At 43.8% G+C, this 15,037-nt stretch overlaps 1 protein-coding gene across 1 annotated transcript in view; it reads left to right on the top strand.

Moving 5' to 3' along the window:
• LOC123089878 (uncharacterized) overlaps positions 1 to 12,061 on the top strand; it is a 49,099-nt gene extending 37,038 nt beyond the window's left edge. The window contains 4 exon segments of the mRNA XM_044511435.1: positions 8,510 to 8,596; positions 9,314 to 9,380; positions 11,044 to 11,261; positions 11,807 to 12,061. Of these exon segments, the coding sequence (XP_044367370.1) occupies positions 8,510 to 8,596; positions 9,314 to 9,380; positions 11,044 to 11,261; positions 11,807 to 12,061 (627 nt within the window).
• Positions 12,062 to 15,037: the final 2,976 nt, after the last annotated feature.

The raw sequence follows: 15,037 nt of genomic DNA, 5'->3' as shown, positions 1-15,037 counted from the left end.
TGTCCATAGTCAGGAAACCATGACTATCTGTTGATCAACGAGCTAGTCAACTAGAGGCTCACTAGGGACATATTGTGGTCTATGTATTCACACGTGTATTACGATTTCCGGATAATACAATTATAGCATGAATAAAAGACAATTATCATGAACAAGGAAATATAATAATAATCCTTTTATTATTGCCTCTAGGGCATATTTCCAACATTATTTACACTTGCAAGTATCCCCGATGATGTTGTCAAAAGGAAGGTCTTCCCTTTATCTTTGAAGGGAGATGCAATGACATGGTATAGGCTATGTGATGATACGAGATTTTGGAATTATAAGCGACTGAAGTTGGAATTTCACCAGAAGTTCTATCCTATGCATCTTGTTCATCGTGATCGTAATTACATATATAATTTCTAGCCTCATGAAGGAGAAAGCATCGTTAAAGCTTGGGGGAGGCTTAAGTCAATGTTATATTCATGCCCCAATCATGAGCTCTCTCGGGAAATGATTATTCGGAATTTTTATGCTCGGCTTTCCCTTGATAATCGCAACCTGCTCAATACTTCCTATGCTGGTTCCTATATGCTAAAGACTATTGATTTCAAATGGGACTTATTGGAAAGAATTAAACGCAACTCTGAAGATTGGGGTTCCGACGATGGTAAGGAGTCAGGTATGACACCTAAGTTCGATTGTGTTAAATCTTTTATGGATACCGATGCTTTCCGTGGATTTAGCTCTAAGTATGGACTTGATTCTGAGATAGTAGCTACTTTTTGTGAAACTTTTGCTACTCACGTTGATCTCCCTAAGGAGAAGTGGTTTAAATATAATCCTCCTATTGAAGTGAAAGTAGTTGCACCTATTACAGTCGAAGAAAAGACTATTACATATAGTGATCCTATTATTCCTACTGCTTATGTTGAAAAACCTCCTTTTCCTGTTAGGATAAAATATCATGTTAAAGCTTCGACTGTTGTTCGTAAGAGTAATACTAGGACTTATACACCTCCTGAGCAAATTAATGTTGAACCTAGTATTGCTATGATTAAAGATCTCTTGGATGAGGACTTAGATGGGCATGCTATCTCTTTCTTGGGTGAAACTGCTAATATTGCTAGACCCGATACTAAGACATGTAGACCTGTTGTAGGCACGCCTGTTATTTCTGTTAAAATAGGAGATCATTGTTATCATGGCTTATGTGATATGGGTGCTAGTGCTAATGCAATACATTATGATCTTTATAAAAAAATTATGCACGATATTTCACCTGTTGAATTAGAAGACATTGATGTTACTATTAAGCTTGCTAATAGGGACACCATTAAACCTATTGGGATTGTTAGAGATATTGAAGTCTTGTGTGGGAAGATTAAATACCCTACTGATTTTCTTGTTCTTGGTTCCCCACAAGATGATTTTTGTCCCATTATTTTTGGTAGACCCTTCTTGAATACTGCTAGTGCTAAGATTAATTGTGAAAAGAATATTGTCACTGTTGGCATAGATGGTATGTCTCATGAGTTTAATTTCGCTAAGTTTAGTAGACAACCTCGTGAAAGGGAACCACCTAGTAAGGATGAAATTATTGGTCTTGCTTCCATTGTTGTTCCTCCAACTGATCCGTTAGAACAATATTTGTTAGACCATGAAAACAATATGTTTATGAGGGAAAGGGAAGAAATAGATGAAGTGTTCCTTAAACAAGAACCTATGCTAATACATAACCTTCCCGTTGAAATTCTTGGGGACCCCCTCCACCCAAGGGTGATCCCGTGTTCGAACTCAAACTCGTACCTGATAATCTCAAGTATGCTTATCTTGATGAAAAATAAAAATATCCTATTATTATTAGTGCTAACCTTTCAGAGAAAGAAGAAGAAAGATTATTGAAAACTCTGAAGAAGCACCGAGCAGCTATTGGATATACTCTGGATGATCTTAAGGGCGTTAGTCCCACGTTATGTCAACACAAAATTACATTGGAGGATGATGCCAAACTAGTTAGAGATCCTCAAAGATGATTAAACCCCAAAATGAAGGAAGTGGTAAGAAAGGAGATTCTAAAACTCCTTGAGGCAGGTATTATTTATCCCGTTGCTGATAGTGAATGGGTAAGCCCTGCCCATTGTGTCCCTAAAAAGGGAGGTATCACCGTTGTTCCTAATGATAAAGATGAATTGATCCCGCAAAGAATTATTACAGGCTATAGGATGGTAATTGATTTCCGTAAGTTAAATAAAGCTACTAAGAAAGATCATTACCCTTTACCTTTTATTGATCAAATGCTAGAAAGGCTATCCAAACACACACATTTTTGCTTTCTAGATGGTTATTCTAGCTTCTCTCAAATACCTGTGTCCGCGAAGGATCAATCTAAAACTACATTTACTTGCCCTTTTGGTACTTTTGCTTATAGACGTATGCCTTTTGGTTTATGTAATGCACCTGCTACCTTTCAAAGATGCATGATGGCTATATTTTCTGATTTTTGTGAAAAGATTTGTGAGGTATTCATGGATGACTTCTCCATCTATGGATCCTCTTTTGATGATTGTTTGAGCAACCTTGATCGAGTTTTGCAGAGATGCGAAGACACTTGTCTCATCCTGAATTGGGAAAAGTGTCACTTTATGGTTAATGAAGGCATTGTCTTGGGGCACAAGATCTCCGAGAGAGGTATTGAAGTTGATAAAGCCAAAGTTGATGCTATTGAAAAGATGTCATGTCCCTAGGACATAAAAGGTATAAGAAGTTTCCTTGGTCATGCCGTCTTTTATAGGAGGTTCATTAAGGACTTTTCTAAAATCTCTAGGCCTCTGACTAATTTATTGCAAAAAGATATTCCTTTTGTCTTTGATGATGATTGTGTAGAAGCATTTGAAACACTTAAGAAAGCTTTGATCACTGCACCTATTGTTCAGCCACCTGATTGGAATTTACCTTTTGAAATTATGTGCGATGCTAGTGATTATGCTGTAGGTGCTGTTTTAGGGCAAAGAGTCAATAAGAAATTGAATGTTATCCAGTATGCTAGTAAGACTCTTGATACTGCCCAGAGAAATTATGCTACTACTAAAAAAGAGTTCTTAGCAGTTGTGTTTGCATGTGATAAGTTTAGACCTTATATTGTTGATTCCAAAGTTACTATTCACACTGATCATGCTGCTATTAAATATCTTATGGAAAAGAAAGATGCTAAGCCTAGACTCATTAGATGGGTTCTCTTGCTCCAAGAATTTGACTTGCATATTATTGATAGAAAGGGAGCTGAGGACCCTGTTGCAGACAACTTATCTAGGTTAGAGAATGTTCTTGATGACCCACTGCCTATTAATGATAGTTTTCCTGATGAACAATTAGCGGTTGTCAATGCTTCTCGTACTGCTCCTTGGTATGCTGATTATGTGAATTACATTGTTGCTAAATATATATCGCCTAGTTTCACATACCAGCAAAAGAAAAAGTTCTTTTATGATTTAAGACATTACTTCTGGGATGATCCACACCTTTATAAAGAAGGAGTAGATGGTATTATTAGACGTTGTGTGCCTGAGCATGAACAGGAACAAATACTACGCAAGTGTTACTCTGAATCTTATGGAGGACACCACGCTGGAGATAGAACTGCACACAAGGTACTACAATCTAGTTTTTATTGGCCTACTCTCTTCAAAGATGCTCGTAAGTTTGTCTTATCTTGTGATGAATGTCAAAGAATAGGTAACATTAGTAGACGTCAAGAAATGCCTATGAATTATTCTCTTGCTATTGAACCGTTTGATGTTTGGGGCTTTGATTATATGGGACATTTTCCTGCCTCCAATGGTTATACACATATTTTAGTTGTTGTTGATTACGTTAATAAGTGGGTAGAAGCTATTCCAACTAGTAGTGTTGATCATAACACTTCTATTAAAATGCTTAAAGAAGTTATTTTTCCGAGGTTTGGAGTCCCTAGATATCTTATGACTGATGGTGGTTCACACTTTATTCATGGTGCTTTCCGTAAGATGCTTGCTAAGTATGATGTCAATCATAGAATCGCATATCCTTATCACCCGCAGTCTAGTGGTCAAGTAGAGTTGAGCAATAGAGAGCTCAAATTAATTTTGCAAAAGACTGTGAATAGATCTAGAAAGAATTGGTCCAAAAAACTTGATGATGCATTATGGGCAAATAGAACTGCATACAAAAATCCTATGGGTATGTCTCCATATAAGATGGTTTATGGAAAAGCATGTCATTTACCTCTTGAACTTGAACATAAAGCATATTGGGCTATTAAAGAGCTCAATTATGACTTCAAACTAGCCGGTGAGAAGAGGTTGTTTGATATTAGCTCACTTGATGAATGGAGAACCCAAGCATATGAGAATGCCAAGCTTTTCAAAGAAAAAGTGAAACGCTAGCATGATAAAAGGATACAAAAGCGTGAGTTTAACATAGGAGATTATGTGTTATTATTCAACTCTCGTTTAAGATTTTTTGCAGGAAAACTTCTCTCAAAATGGGAAGGTCCCTACGTTATCGAGGAGGTCTATCGTTCTGGTACTATAAAAATCAACAACTTCGAACGCACAAATCCAAGGGTGGTTAATGGTCAAAGAATTAAACATTATATTTCAGGTAATCCTATCAATGTTGAAACTAATATTATTGAAACCATAACCCCTGAGGAATAAATAAGAGACACTTTCCAGAACATTCCAGACCCCGAAAAGGCATATGTACGTGGTACGGTAAGTAACCCGACTCCAAAACAACTCTAATGGCAATTTTTATCAGTTTTGGATTATTTAAGAATTTTAGGAAGAAAGAAGTAGTCCGAAAGGGACACGAGGCTCCCACGAGAGAGGAGGCCGCGTCCCCCTGTCTCGTGGGCACCTCGTGTGCCTCCCGGCCTCCGTTTTCTTGTATGTTATGTATTTGGTCGGTAAAAATTCATTATATATACTCCCAAAGGTTTTGACCACCGTATCACGCAAATATCCTCTGTTTTCGTTTCGAGCTGTTTCCGTTGCAGATTTAGAGCACCATGACTTCTCCCTCCTCCAACAATGAAGACAAGGATGCTTGTCTATTGAAGATAGAGTTGAAAAGAGAGGAACCAGAAGAGATCAACAAGGATGAAGGGATCAAGAAGGCCATGGAGGTTCAAGCTCCGATGGTGAAAGAAGAAGACATCCCTCAACCTTTACCTAACCCTTTCACTCCAACAGAGATTGAAGCTTTCAAGATGATTGAGTTAGCCCGCATACAGAACAAGTATCTCACACAGGAGAATATTTTGTTAAAGGATCATATTGCTGGGCTCAAGGGCATTATCCGCAAATTGGAGGAGCTTTTACGCTCGATGTGCGATTATTCACCGTCATCATCAGCACCTCCATCACCTCCGAGGAAATAATCACATGGGTATGGGCACTCCCCTTGGCAACTGCCAAGCTTGGGGGAGGTGCCCCGGTATCGTATCACCATCACACTCCTATCTTTACCGCTTTATTTAGTTCGATCCTTTTAGTAGTATCTTGATCTAGTAGATTGATGTTTTGATATCAAGTAGTTTTGAGTTTTGCATTGTGATCTCTTTATGAAAGCGAGTCTGTGTGCTATCTATAATAAAGATTAATGTTGAGTCAAGGGCTTTGCTATGTTGCTATGATCTTAAGAAAGTAGAAAGAACAAAAGAGTTCATATTGATCTTATAGATAGTGATAACTTCACATATAGAAAGTAGGAGGCATAAATATTGTTGAGAGTTGATGAACGTAGCCTTGGTCATCATTGCAATTAATAGGAAGTGATAAGGAAAGAGGGGTTCACATATAGATATATTATCTTGGACATCTTTTATGATTATGAAGCACTCATTAAGTATGACATGCTAAAAGAGTTGATGCTGGACAAGGAAGACAACGTAATGGTTTATGTTTTTCGACATCTCAGTTAAAGTATATTGTCATTGACCTTCCAAACATGTTGAGCTTGCCTTTCCCCCTCTTTCTAGCCAAATTCCTTGCACCAAGTAGAGATACTACTTGTGCTTCTAAATATCCTCAAACCCGGTTTTGCCATGAGAGTCCACCATACCTACCTATGGATTGAGTAAGATCCTTCAAGTAAGTTGTCATCGGTGCAAACAATAAAAATTGCTCTCTAAATATGTATGACTTATTAGTGCAGAGAAAATAAGCTTTGTACGAACTTGTTGTGGAAGTAATAAAAGCGACGGATTGCATAATAAAGGTCCACATACAAGGGGCAATATAAAGTGACATTCTTTTGCATTAAGATTTCATGCATCAACCCTAAACGCGCATGACAACCTCTGCTTCCCTCTGCGAAGGGCCTATCTTTTACTTTATGTTTTTACTTTATGCTTGAGTTAAGGTGATCCTCACCTTTCCCCTTTTTCATTTTATCCTTTGGCAAGCTCCTCATGTTTGAAAGATCATGATACATATATCCAATTGGATGTAAGTTGGCATAGGATATTACTGTTGACATCACCTAAAGGTGAATACGTTGGGAGGCAACACAATAAGCCCCTATCTTTCTCAGTGTTCCGCTGAAACTCTATAACCACAAGTATTGTGTGAGTGCTAGCAATTATGGGAGACTACGAGATAGTTGAGTATGTGAGCTTGTTGAAAATCTCTATTATTGACTCTTTCTGATGTTACGATAAATTGCAATTGCTTCAATGACTGAGATTATAGTTTGTTAGTTCCCAATGAAGTTTATGAACCATACTTGACATTGTGAATTGTTTATTACTTGAGCATAGGAAATCATATGACAAAATCTATATATGTTACTATTGATAGAATGATCATGATGCCCTCATGTCCGTATTTTATTTTTATCGACACCTCTATCTCTAAACATGTGGACATATTTTTCGATTTCGGCTTCCGCTTGAGGACAAGCGAGGTCTAAGCTTGGGGGAGTTGATATGTCCATTTTGCATCATGCTTTTATATTAGTATTTATTGCATTATGGGCTATCATTACACATTATATCTCAATACTTATGGCTATTCCCTCTTATTTTACAAGGTTTACCATGAAGAGGGGGAATGCCGGCAGCTGGAATTCTGGCTGGAAAAGGAGCAGAAGTTGGAAACCTATTCTGCACAACTCCAAAAGTCCTGAAACTCCACGAAACAACTTTTTGGATTTATTAAGAATTTATGAGCGAAAGAAATAGGCCAGGGGGGCCACACCCTGTCCAGGAGATAAGGGACGGGCCCCCCTGTAGGGCGCGGCCCCCTATCTCCTGGCCCCCCTGGTGGGCCTCCGGCATCCATCTTCTGCTATATCATCACTTTTACCCTGGAAAAAATCCTGGGCAAGCTTACGAGACGAAACTCCACCGCCACGAGGCAGAACCTTGGCGGAATCAATCTAGGGCTCTGGCGGAGCTGTTCTGCCGGGGACACTTCCCTCTGGGAGGGGGAAATCATCACCAACGTCATCACCAACGATCCTCTCATTGGGAGGGGGTCAATCTCCATCAACATCTTCACCAGCACCAGCTCATCTCAAAACCCTAGTTCATCTCTTGTATCCAATCTTGTATCAAAACCACAAATTGGTACATGTGGGTTGCTAGTAGTGTTGATTACTCCCTGTAGTTGATGCTAATTGGTTTACTTGGTGGAAGATCATATGTTCAGATCCTTTATGCATATTATTACTCCTCTGATTTTGAACATGAATATGCTTTGTGAGTAGTTACGTTTGTTCCTGAGGACATGGGTGAAGTCTTGCTATTAGTAGTCATGTGAATTTGATATTCGTTCGATATTTTGATGAGATATATGTTGTCTTTCCTCTAGTGGTGTTATGTGAACGTCGACTACATGACACTTCACCATTATTTGGGCCTAGAGGAAGACATAGGGAAGTAATAAGTAGATGATGGGTTGCTAGAGTGACAGAAGCTTAAACCCTAGTTTATGCGTTGCTTCGTTAGGGGTTGATATGGACCCATATGTTTAATGTTGTGGTTAGGTTTACCTTAATACTCCTTTTTGTAGTTGCGGATGCTTGCAATAGGGGTTAATCATAAGTGGGATGCTTGTCCAAGTTAGGGCAGTACCCAAGTGCCGGTCCACCCACATATCAAATTATCAAAGTACCAAATGCGAATCTTACGAACGTGATGAAAACTAGCTTGACGATAATTCCCAATGTGTCCTCGGAAGCTCCTTCTTCATTATTAGAATTTGTCCAGGCATATCATTTGCTACATAAAGGATTGGGCCACCTTGCTGCACTTTATTTACTTTATTTACTTTTTGCTCGTTACTATTTATCTTATCACAAAACTATCTATCACCTATTATTTCAGTGCTTGCAGAGAAAAGCTTACTGAAAACCGCTTATCATTTCCTTCTGCTCCTCGTTGGGTTTGACACTCTTACTTACCGAAAGGACTACGATAGATCCCCTAAACTTGTGGGTCATCATTACCACTTCTCTTCTTTTTGACAACATCTGCTAGACATTCTTCCAGAATAGTAGTTTCGCAAGGAACGACATAGACAGACATTTTGACAACAAAACTAGGAGGCTAAGCAGATGTGAATCAGTAAGAAAAAAACGACAACGCGGTTTTCTTCATGCTTCCATCTATCCTTGGTTCGTGCCACTGCCTGGAATTTGCTTGCCCCGCCGAGAGCATTTTAGGGAATTCACGTGCTGATCCTTGCGCGTCGTGTTGTGGTTGGCTCGATTCTGTCTAAGGGTCAGCAGGGCTCCCGATTGGGTGACAACCCTAGCCTCCCTCGGTCCCTCCTCTCCCTTCGCTCTTGCAGCGGCCCGCCTCCCACATCCTCACGCTGCCCCCGCCCCCCCTCGCATCGCCCCGCCCCCCTCGCGCCGCCCCAGCCGCTCTCCTCGCGTCGTCGCCTCCGCTTGCCTCGCCATCACCCCCTCGGCGCTTAGTAGGGGGAGCGCGGGTCACTGTCGGCCATCGTGATAGGTCACCTCCCCCAGTCAACTCTGGCCGCCTCCACCACCACCCACTGGCAGGAGCCCACCGCCACTCATCCTTCTCCTCCATCACATGGTCATCACCGAGAGGGGGAGTGGCTCTGCCTGGAGGCATCGCTATCGGCTGGAGGAGCGCTGGACCATCGTCTTAGGGTTCATGCACCTCTGGGAAGAAGGTGAACCGAGGTGAGTCGCTTCCAATCCGTTGTGCGAAGTCAGCGGTGAGCGCCATCTCCACTCCCCCTCTCTCTCTCCCGCTGATTTGCGCGTGCATCTGCTTGAGATTTGATATGTCGGTCTATTTCATTTGCAGGGGGCTGGATCCCGATGGAAAAAGATGCACTCCTCCAGAGTTGCTGGGAAGAATAAGAAGAAGATGGGTAAGGTCCTCTTGCTATTTTATGTTGATTTAGCAGACGAAAAAATTAGGAAGAAAAATGCAGATCTATGTTTACTTGAAAAAGTTTGGGGTACTAACTAGCTAACTGGTGCTCTCAGTCTCATGATTTATCCTGTAGCTGAGTCTCTTTCATGTGCATATCATATATCCTATGTTAGTGAATCATCGGCTAGCTACTGATTTACTCTTTGTTGTTAATTGGTTAGAAAAAGGAACTACATGATCGTGGTTCTAATTATGCACTATGTCGGGGATATACCCCGCGGTGTAAACCGGCCGGAAGTTAACCCGGCCGGACTTGGCGGTTTATTTGAGACCTTGCTGAGACTTGGCGGTTCACGACTCATTGATAATCTGGCAGGCGGGTGCGAAGAGCGACAAGACCCGGTGGCCCGTCTGGCGGTTCATGAAGGCCGGTTCAACTATTGTGGGCCGGTTTAAGAGGAAAGGCATAAGGAATATTTGTCTTACAAGGAGTTAAGACCTGGACTTGTATCCGGTTTGTATTAGAGATAGACTAGTCCTAATCCTAATAGGACTCCACATGTAACCCGCCCCTTCAACATATATAAGGAGGGGCTGGGCTCCCCGAAGAGGGACAAGCTACAAGCAAGAAGAAACAATCTTAGGGCTAGACATAAAGAGGAGAGCCGGTTTACGGCAACTCCCTCGTGATGATAATGAGACCTAGCCTCAAACAGCATGTAGGGTTGTTACCGGATGATGTTTCCCGGGGCCCGAAGCTATCTAAATCCCTGTCTTGTGTTGCGTCTCTCGATTCCGCTCAACCCCTCTCAAGCTACCACATAGATGTGTTGGCCTCGCGACTAAGTCCTGACACTAAGGACATCTGACGTGACAATTCCACGACAGTTGGCGCCCACCGTGGGGCACGCGCACGGTGGTGTTGACTTCTTGAAGGGATCTTTTCCGGGGATCGAGAAGTTCATAATATTTTAAGAAAGATTCAGCTCCGGAGGATCTGCATCAACTTTGAGTTCATCGTTTCAGGTTTTACGATCCGTGAGGTTCAAGTTAAAGAAGAGAAATTAGAGTTGCCTCTGTGTGCACCGTCACACGCGACGGGGCGATCCATCATGGCCGGATCACTTTCGGCGAGTTGACGCCACCGCGTACAGAGTCGCTGAGACCGTCAAGTTGTCTGGAACCTTTTCCTGATTAGACACGGTTTAAATTCCCAAATACATCAATCGGTTTAAATTCCCAAAGACATCAATCGGAACTATGACTGCTAGTCCCCAGCGCAGAAACCAGAAGCGACAACGGCGGAAGCTATTCCATCACATCAAACATCAAGCTCAATGGTGTACCTTCGACTAGTACATCACCTGAAGACAAAATCACCTTTTTCTTTTGTCAAACTCTGATTATTACGTGCATGCAAGGAATCTCCCAGGAGGTTAAGTCAAGAATTGAAGAAGGAAAAGCTATTATGTGGGTTTAGCACGTGATTACCAAGGAAAAAGATAGATTGATCAGAGGCAAGCTATCAGCGCGCAAATCCTGCAGGCCTTGGTCAATACAGATCCAGTAAAAAGAGAAGAATAAGGGCCACAACCCGGACTCCTACACCGCCGCCGTTGTGGAAACGCCATGAGTCCGCCACACTGCACCTCATTCAGGGCCGCCCCGCCTCGTTGCTCGCCTCCAGGCTGCCGAGTCCGCGCCTGAGCCGTCGTGGCCACGCCTGAGCCGGCATGACTGCGGCCTGTTCTGCTCCACTCTGGCCGTCTCCACATTGCCATGGGCCGTCACCCTTCTCAGGCCGCTCCTTGCCCGGTTTCGAGTTAAGTCGCCGGGCGCCGTCGTTGCGGCCGCAGACGCCAAGATGCTGCTTCAAGTTGTTTCCCCAAATGCTCTGTCATCTACTCCAAGGGCTAAGCGATGAATTTTCAGATACCTCTAGTTGCGATTTTTGCACATTGATGGCAACAGAATACTCCTACCACGAAATATTACTTGAAGGCCATGAGCCGATTCTCAGCTTTGGGCTAGCCCCGCTCGTCTCGGCCTCTCGCCATTCGCCTCCAGGATTGAGTCGCCACGCTCGCCGGAGCTGTTCCGCCTCTGAGCCGCCCAGCACTGGGGCGCTTCCACTTTGCCTTGACAAACCGCGTCTGCGCCTCTACTAATCCGTCATGGAACATTAAACTACATCGGGGGTTCACTATGAGTCACCTGCGCTGCAGTTTTCTGCTCTCCAACAAGGTCACTGACGCTCAGTTCGCCGCAATAAGTCGCCGGCGCCTAGTTCAATTAAGGAAAAATCGTCGTCGGTTCATCTCCATCGCCATGGATTCCCCGGAGTCGGCTTGCCCGTGGCCTCACACAAAACTAGCCTCTGCTGAGCTAACTCTGATCCATTATCCCTACTACCTGCTGAAGTTGCCGCTGCCCTGGCCGCTTCGCCGGCTTCAAGCCATCCGCCTCTCCGATTCACTTTGCCGGATTAACACCACGCCGCTGGAGCGTGGTTCAACCCGCCGTCCGCCTCGTGCCCGAGTTAACACCATGCCACTGAAGATCGCCGACCCCGTGCCCGTGGACTCGCTGGCCTGCCATGCCGCCGGGTTACCACGCCTCGTCCCGGCAACCTGCCCTGGCCGCTTCGCCGGCTGCGCCCGAGCCACGCGGCTGTGAATTGCTCCGCCTTGAGCCGTTGCCGGATCATCACTAAACTCGGGCCCGCTTGAACCATCCCGTTGAGCCGCTGACTCAGCCGTGGTCGGCCTCGTGCCCCGCGCCCGGCGCCAACCGGCTTGTCTCTGCGGCCAGGGCTCCGCCTTGCCAACTCGCTGCGATGGCTCGCCTCTGCCCCGGCTTACCTGACCTCACTGCCGCGGAGAGCTGCTATCGTCAAATCATCATCTCTAACCTTGTTAAAGATGCGTCGCCTCTGCGGCCTTGTTTGGAACCAAAAGGGGACGGTAGAAGCAGATAAGAGAGAAAAGGAGAAAACCGGCTACGTGCATGGATTATGCGGCCAGAGTGCTAATGACATGCATATACTATTCACTTTCCATGCACTTCTAGTGCCTCACACATGGTTCAGTCTGCAACTTGATATTACCCAGCGACGTGGGTGCTCAGTGATACATTAGATGTGCATCTGTCCGGTTATTTTTGATCCAAGCACGTCCAGCATCCGTGATCATCTGACAAAAAATACCAGGTGCTATCTTGTCTATTTATTTTTAATGCATATTGTTTTTATCAAAGAACAATTACTCCGGTCTGTGATATTTTTTCGCAGGACTATTGTTTATTACAAAGGTGTCGCACAAGGGGCATGCACTAGCATTATTTTTGTACTAGCACTTGTCCATGCCGTGCTGCTCGACGAGCACGTACGCAGGTCATCGCATCCGCTACATCAACATGACGCGATTGACTCGCCCGTCCGTGCCGGTTTACGACACCGGTGCCGATCTTCCCCGTCGGCACCGGTTTACAATGCCACGGCCGACTCATCTATCCGAGCTGCCTCTGATTTTGCGGCCGTCTCTGATGTCCGTCTCTCGCGGCCTGGTCTACATCGACATACCGGGCCGCACCGTCTGCATGAGTTGTTTATTGGATATGAGCAAGTCACAGCTTGGGTAGCCCGGTTTTCTTTCAAATTGGAGGCAAATTATCGTCAACCGCCGTCTGCACTGGATGGCTCAATAAGCAGGCACACAAGTCGCCGCCATTACAGTTCTGGTTAACTTCAAATCGCCAGTTGGAAGGAACCATTGGCCGAGTTGCTGACACGGCTCATACAGGATCATTTATAACCCGCCGCAGTCATCACAACCTTCTGTGGATTCACATCGTGTTATCAACACCAATGATATACAAGTTATGCCGGTTTATATCACGGTCAAATATGGAGAGTTTCAAGCCAACTCCTCGAGTCACCTTGAGACTCGGGGGCTACGATGACATGACTCAGCAAATCTTGCTAGTTTCAGCAAATTTAAGAACCCCAGGACGATGGAGGGAAAGATAACCCGGTCCAGGAGGCTACTGTTATTTGAACGCCGTCAGAAAATTTCCGGCTTAGAAAGTATATGACAGTTACAAAATCCCGGCTCAATGAAGAAGATCCGGGTCATCAGAAAGGATTCCGGTTTAAAATCTGGCTCAAGGGAAGTCAGTCTCATTGAAGCTCTCAAATATCTGGTTTACAATCCGATTCAAGGGAAAGATGTCTCCCACAAAGCTTTGAAGCTCTCAATATCCGGTTCAAAATTCCGGTTCAAGAAGGATTTATCTCTTGCAAAAAGTTAAAGGGTGCCAAAGAGGACCTGCTGTCATGATGCGCAGTTCAAACATGGGTATCATGCCTTATTGGCCTAACATATTATTGATCACATGGGGGCTTCTGCTTCATAAAGCGGGGTCTATGTTCTTTTTTACATCATGCGTGGTTACACGGAGGTTCTGTCTTAAAGCGGCCTCCGGTTTACCTCTTGGGTTAGCTTTTCAAAGCACCATGTTATATCACTTGGGGCCTTGGTCGTGTCCGAACCAACGCAACACCTTTTGATAGGCGAAAGCCACCAGATCATTTGGGGACATGGTCAAGTCTGAACCAGTCACGCCTCTTGGTCGGCCTAAGGCCACAGAATCACTTGGGGGCTTTGGTCGAACCCGAACCATTGTCACCCCTCTTGATCGGCGTAATGCCAATGCATCACTTGGGGACTTGTGGTCACGTCTGAACCATAGTCATGCCTCTTGATCGGCCTAAGGCCACAGAGTCACTTGGGGGCTTGGTCGAACCCGAACCATTGCCACGCCACTTGATCGGCATAATGCCACGGTTTCAGTTGGGGACCTAGCTGACTTGAACCATAGCTACACCTTATTGGGAGCTTGGTCATGTCCGACCATGGTAACACCATCTGATCGGCTCAGTAAAGCCTCTTTTTTGCAAACGGTCTTATCATTGCCTTTGCTTCCATATTTTTTTCATAACTGTTATTTGATTTTTGTTGCATTTTTTAAACTGACATTGTTAATCCGGTTCGACTGTCAATTACAAATTGACGGAACACGGTCAAATCTTAATCCGGAGACTATCTGCCCGGTTTGATTTTATGTTACCATCTTATTATGGAGTAAACCGGTGTTCATTAACCCGGCTTGACTTTCAATTACAAGTTGTCAATACAGGATCAAGTTATAATCCGGAGACTATCAGCCCGGTCTGGCTTGACTACGAGTCGCCAGTATTATATATGGTTAAATCGGTGTTTATCACAACCCGGTACGGTTTATCATCAGCCGGCACAGTATGAAAGGAGTTATCATTACTCAAGATTGGGGTTATCACTCTTACTACAAAAAGTTGGTAAAACTAGCAATGTTATTCAATATCATAGGTATGATATATTTCATATTTGATTATTCTTAAGTGCAACCTTGGTTATAAACCCAGGTTATATGTTGGGCATTATGACCCGTCCGGCGGTAAACCGCCAGGACACTTTAAACTTGTTGTATGCAGAAACAGGTTGAATAAAGCATGATTATAAATCACTGACGTTTATTAAACCGGCCTGGCTTTCGACTATGTGTCGCCAGTATGATGATAAATTATCCGATGTTTGTTAAACCGGCCTGGCTTTC

The sequence above is a fragment of the Triticum aestivum genome, chromosome 4B (genome assembly GCF_018294505.1).
Source record: "Triticum aestivum cultivar Chinese Spring chromosome 4B, IWGSC CS RefSeq v2.1, whole genome shotgun sequence".
Classification (NCBI taxonomy): Eukaryota; Viridiplantae; Streptophyta; class Magnoliopsida; order Poales; family Poaceae; genus Triticum; species Triticum aestivum.
Note: the sequence above shows the minus strand (reverse complement) of the source record. Positions and strands in the feature narration are given on the sequence as shown.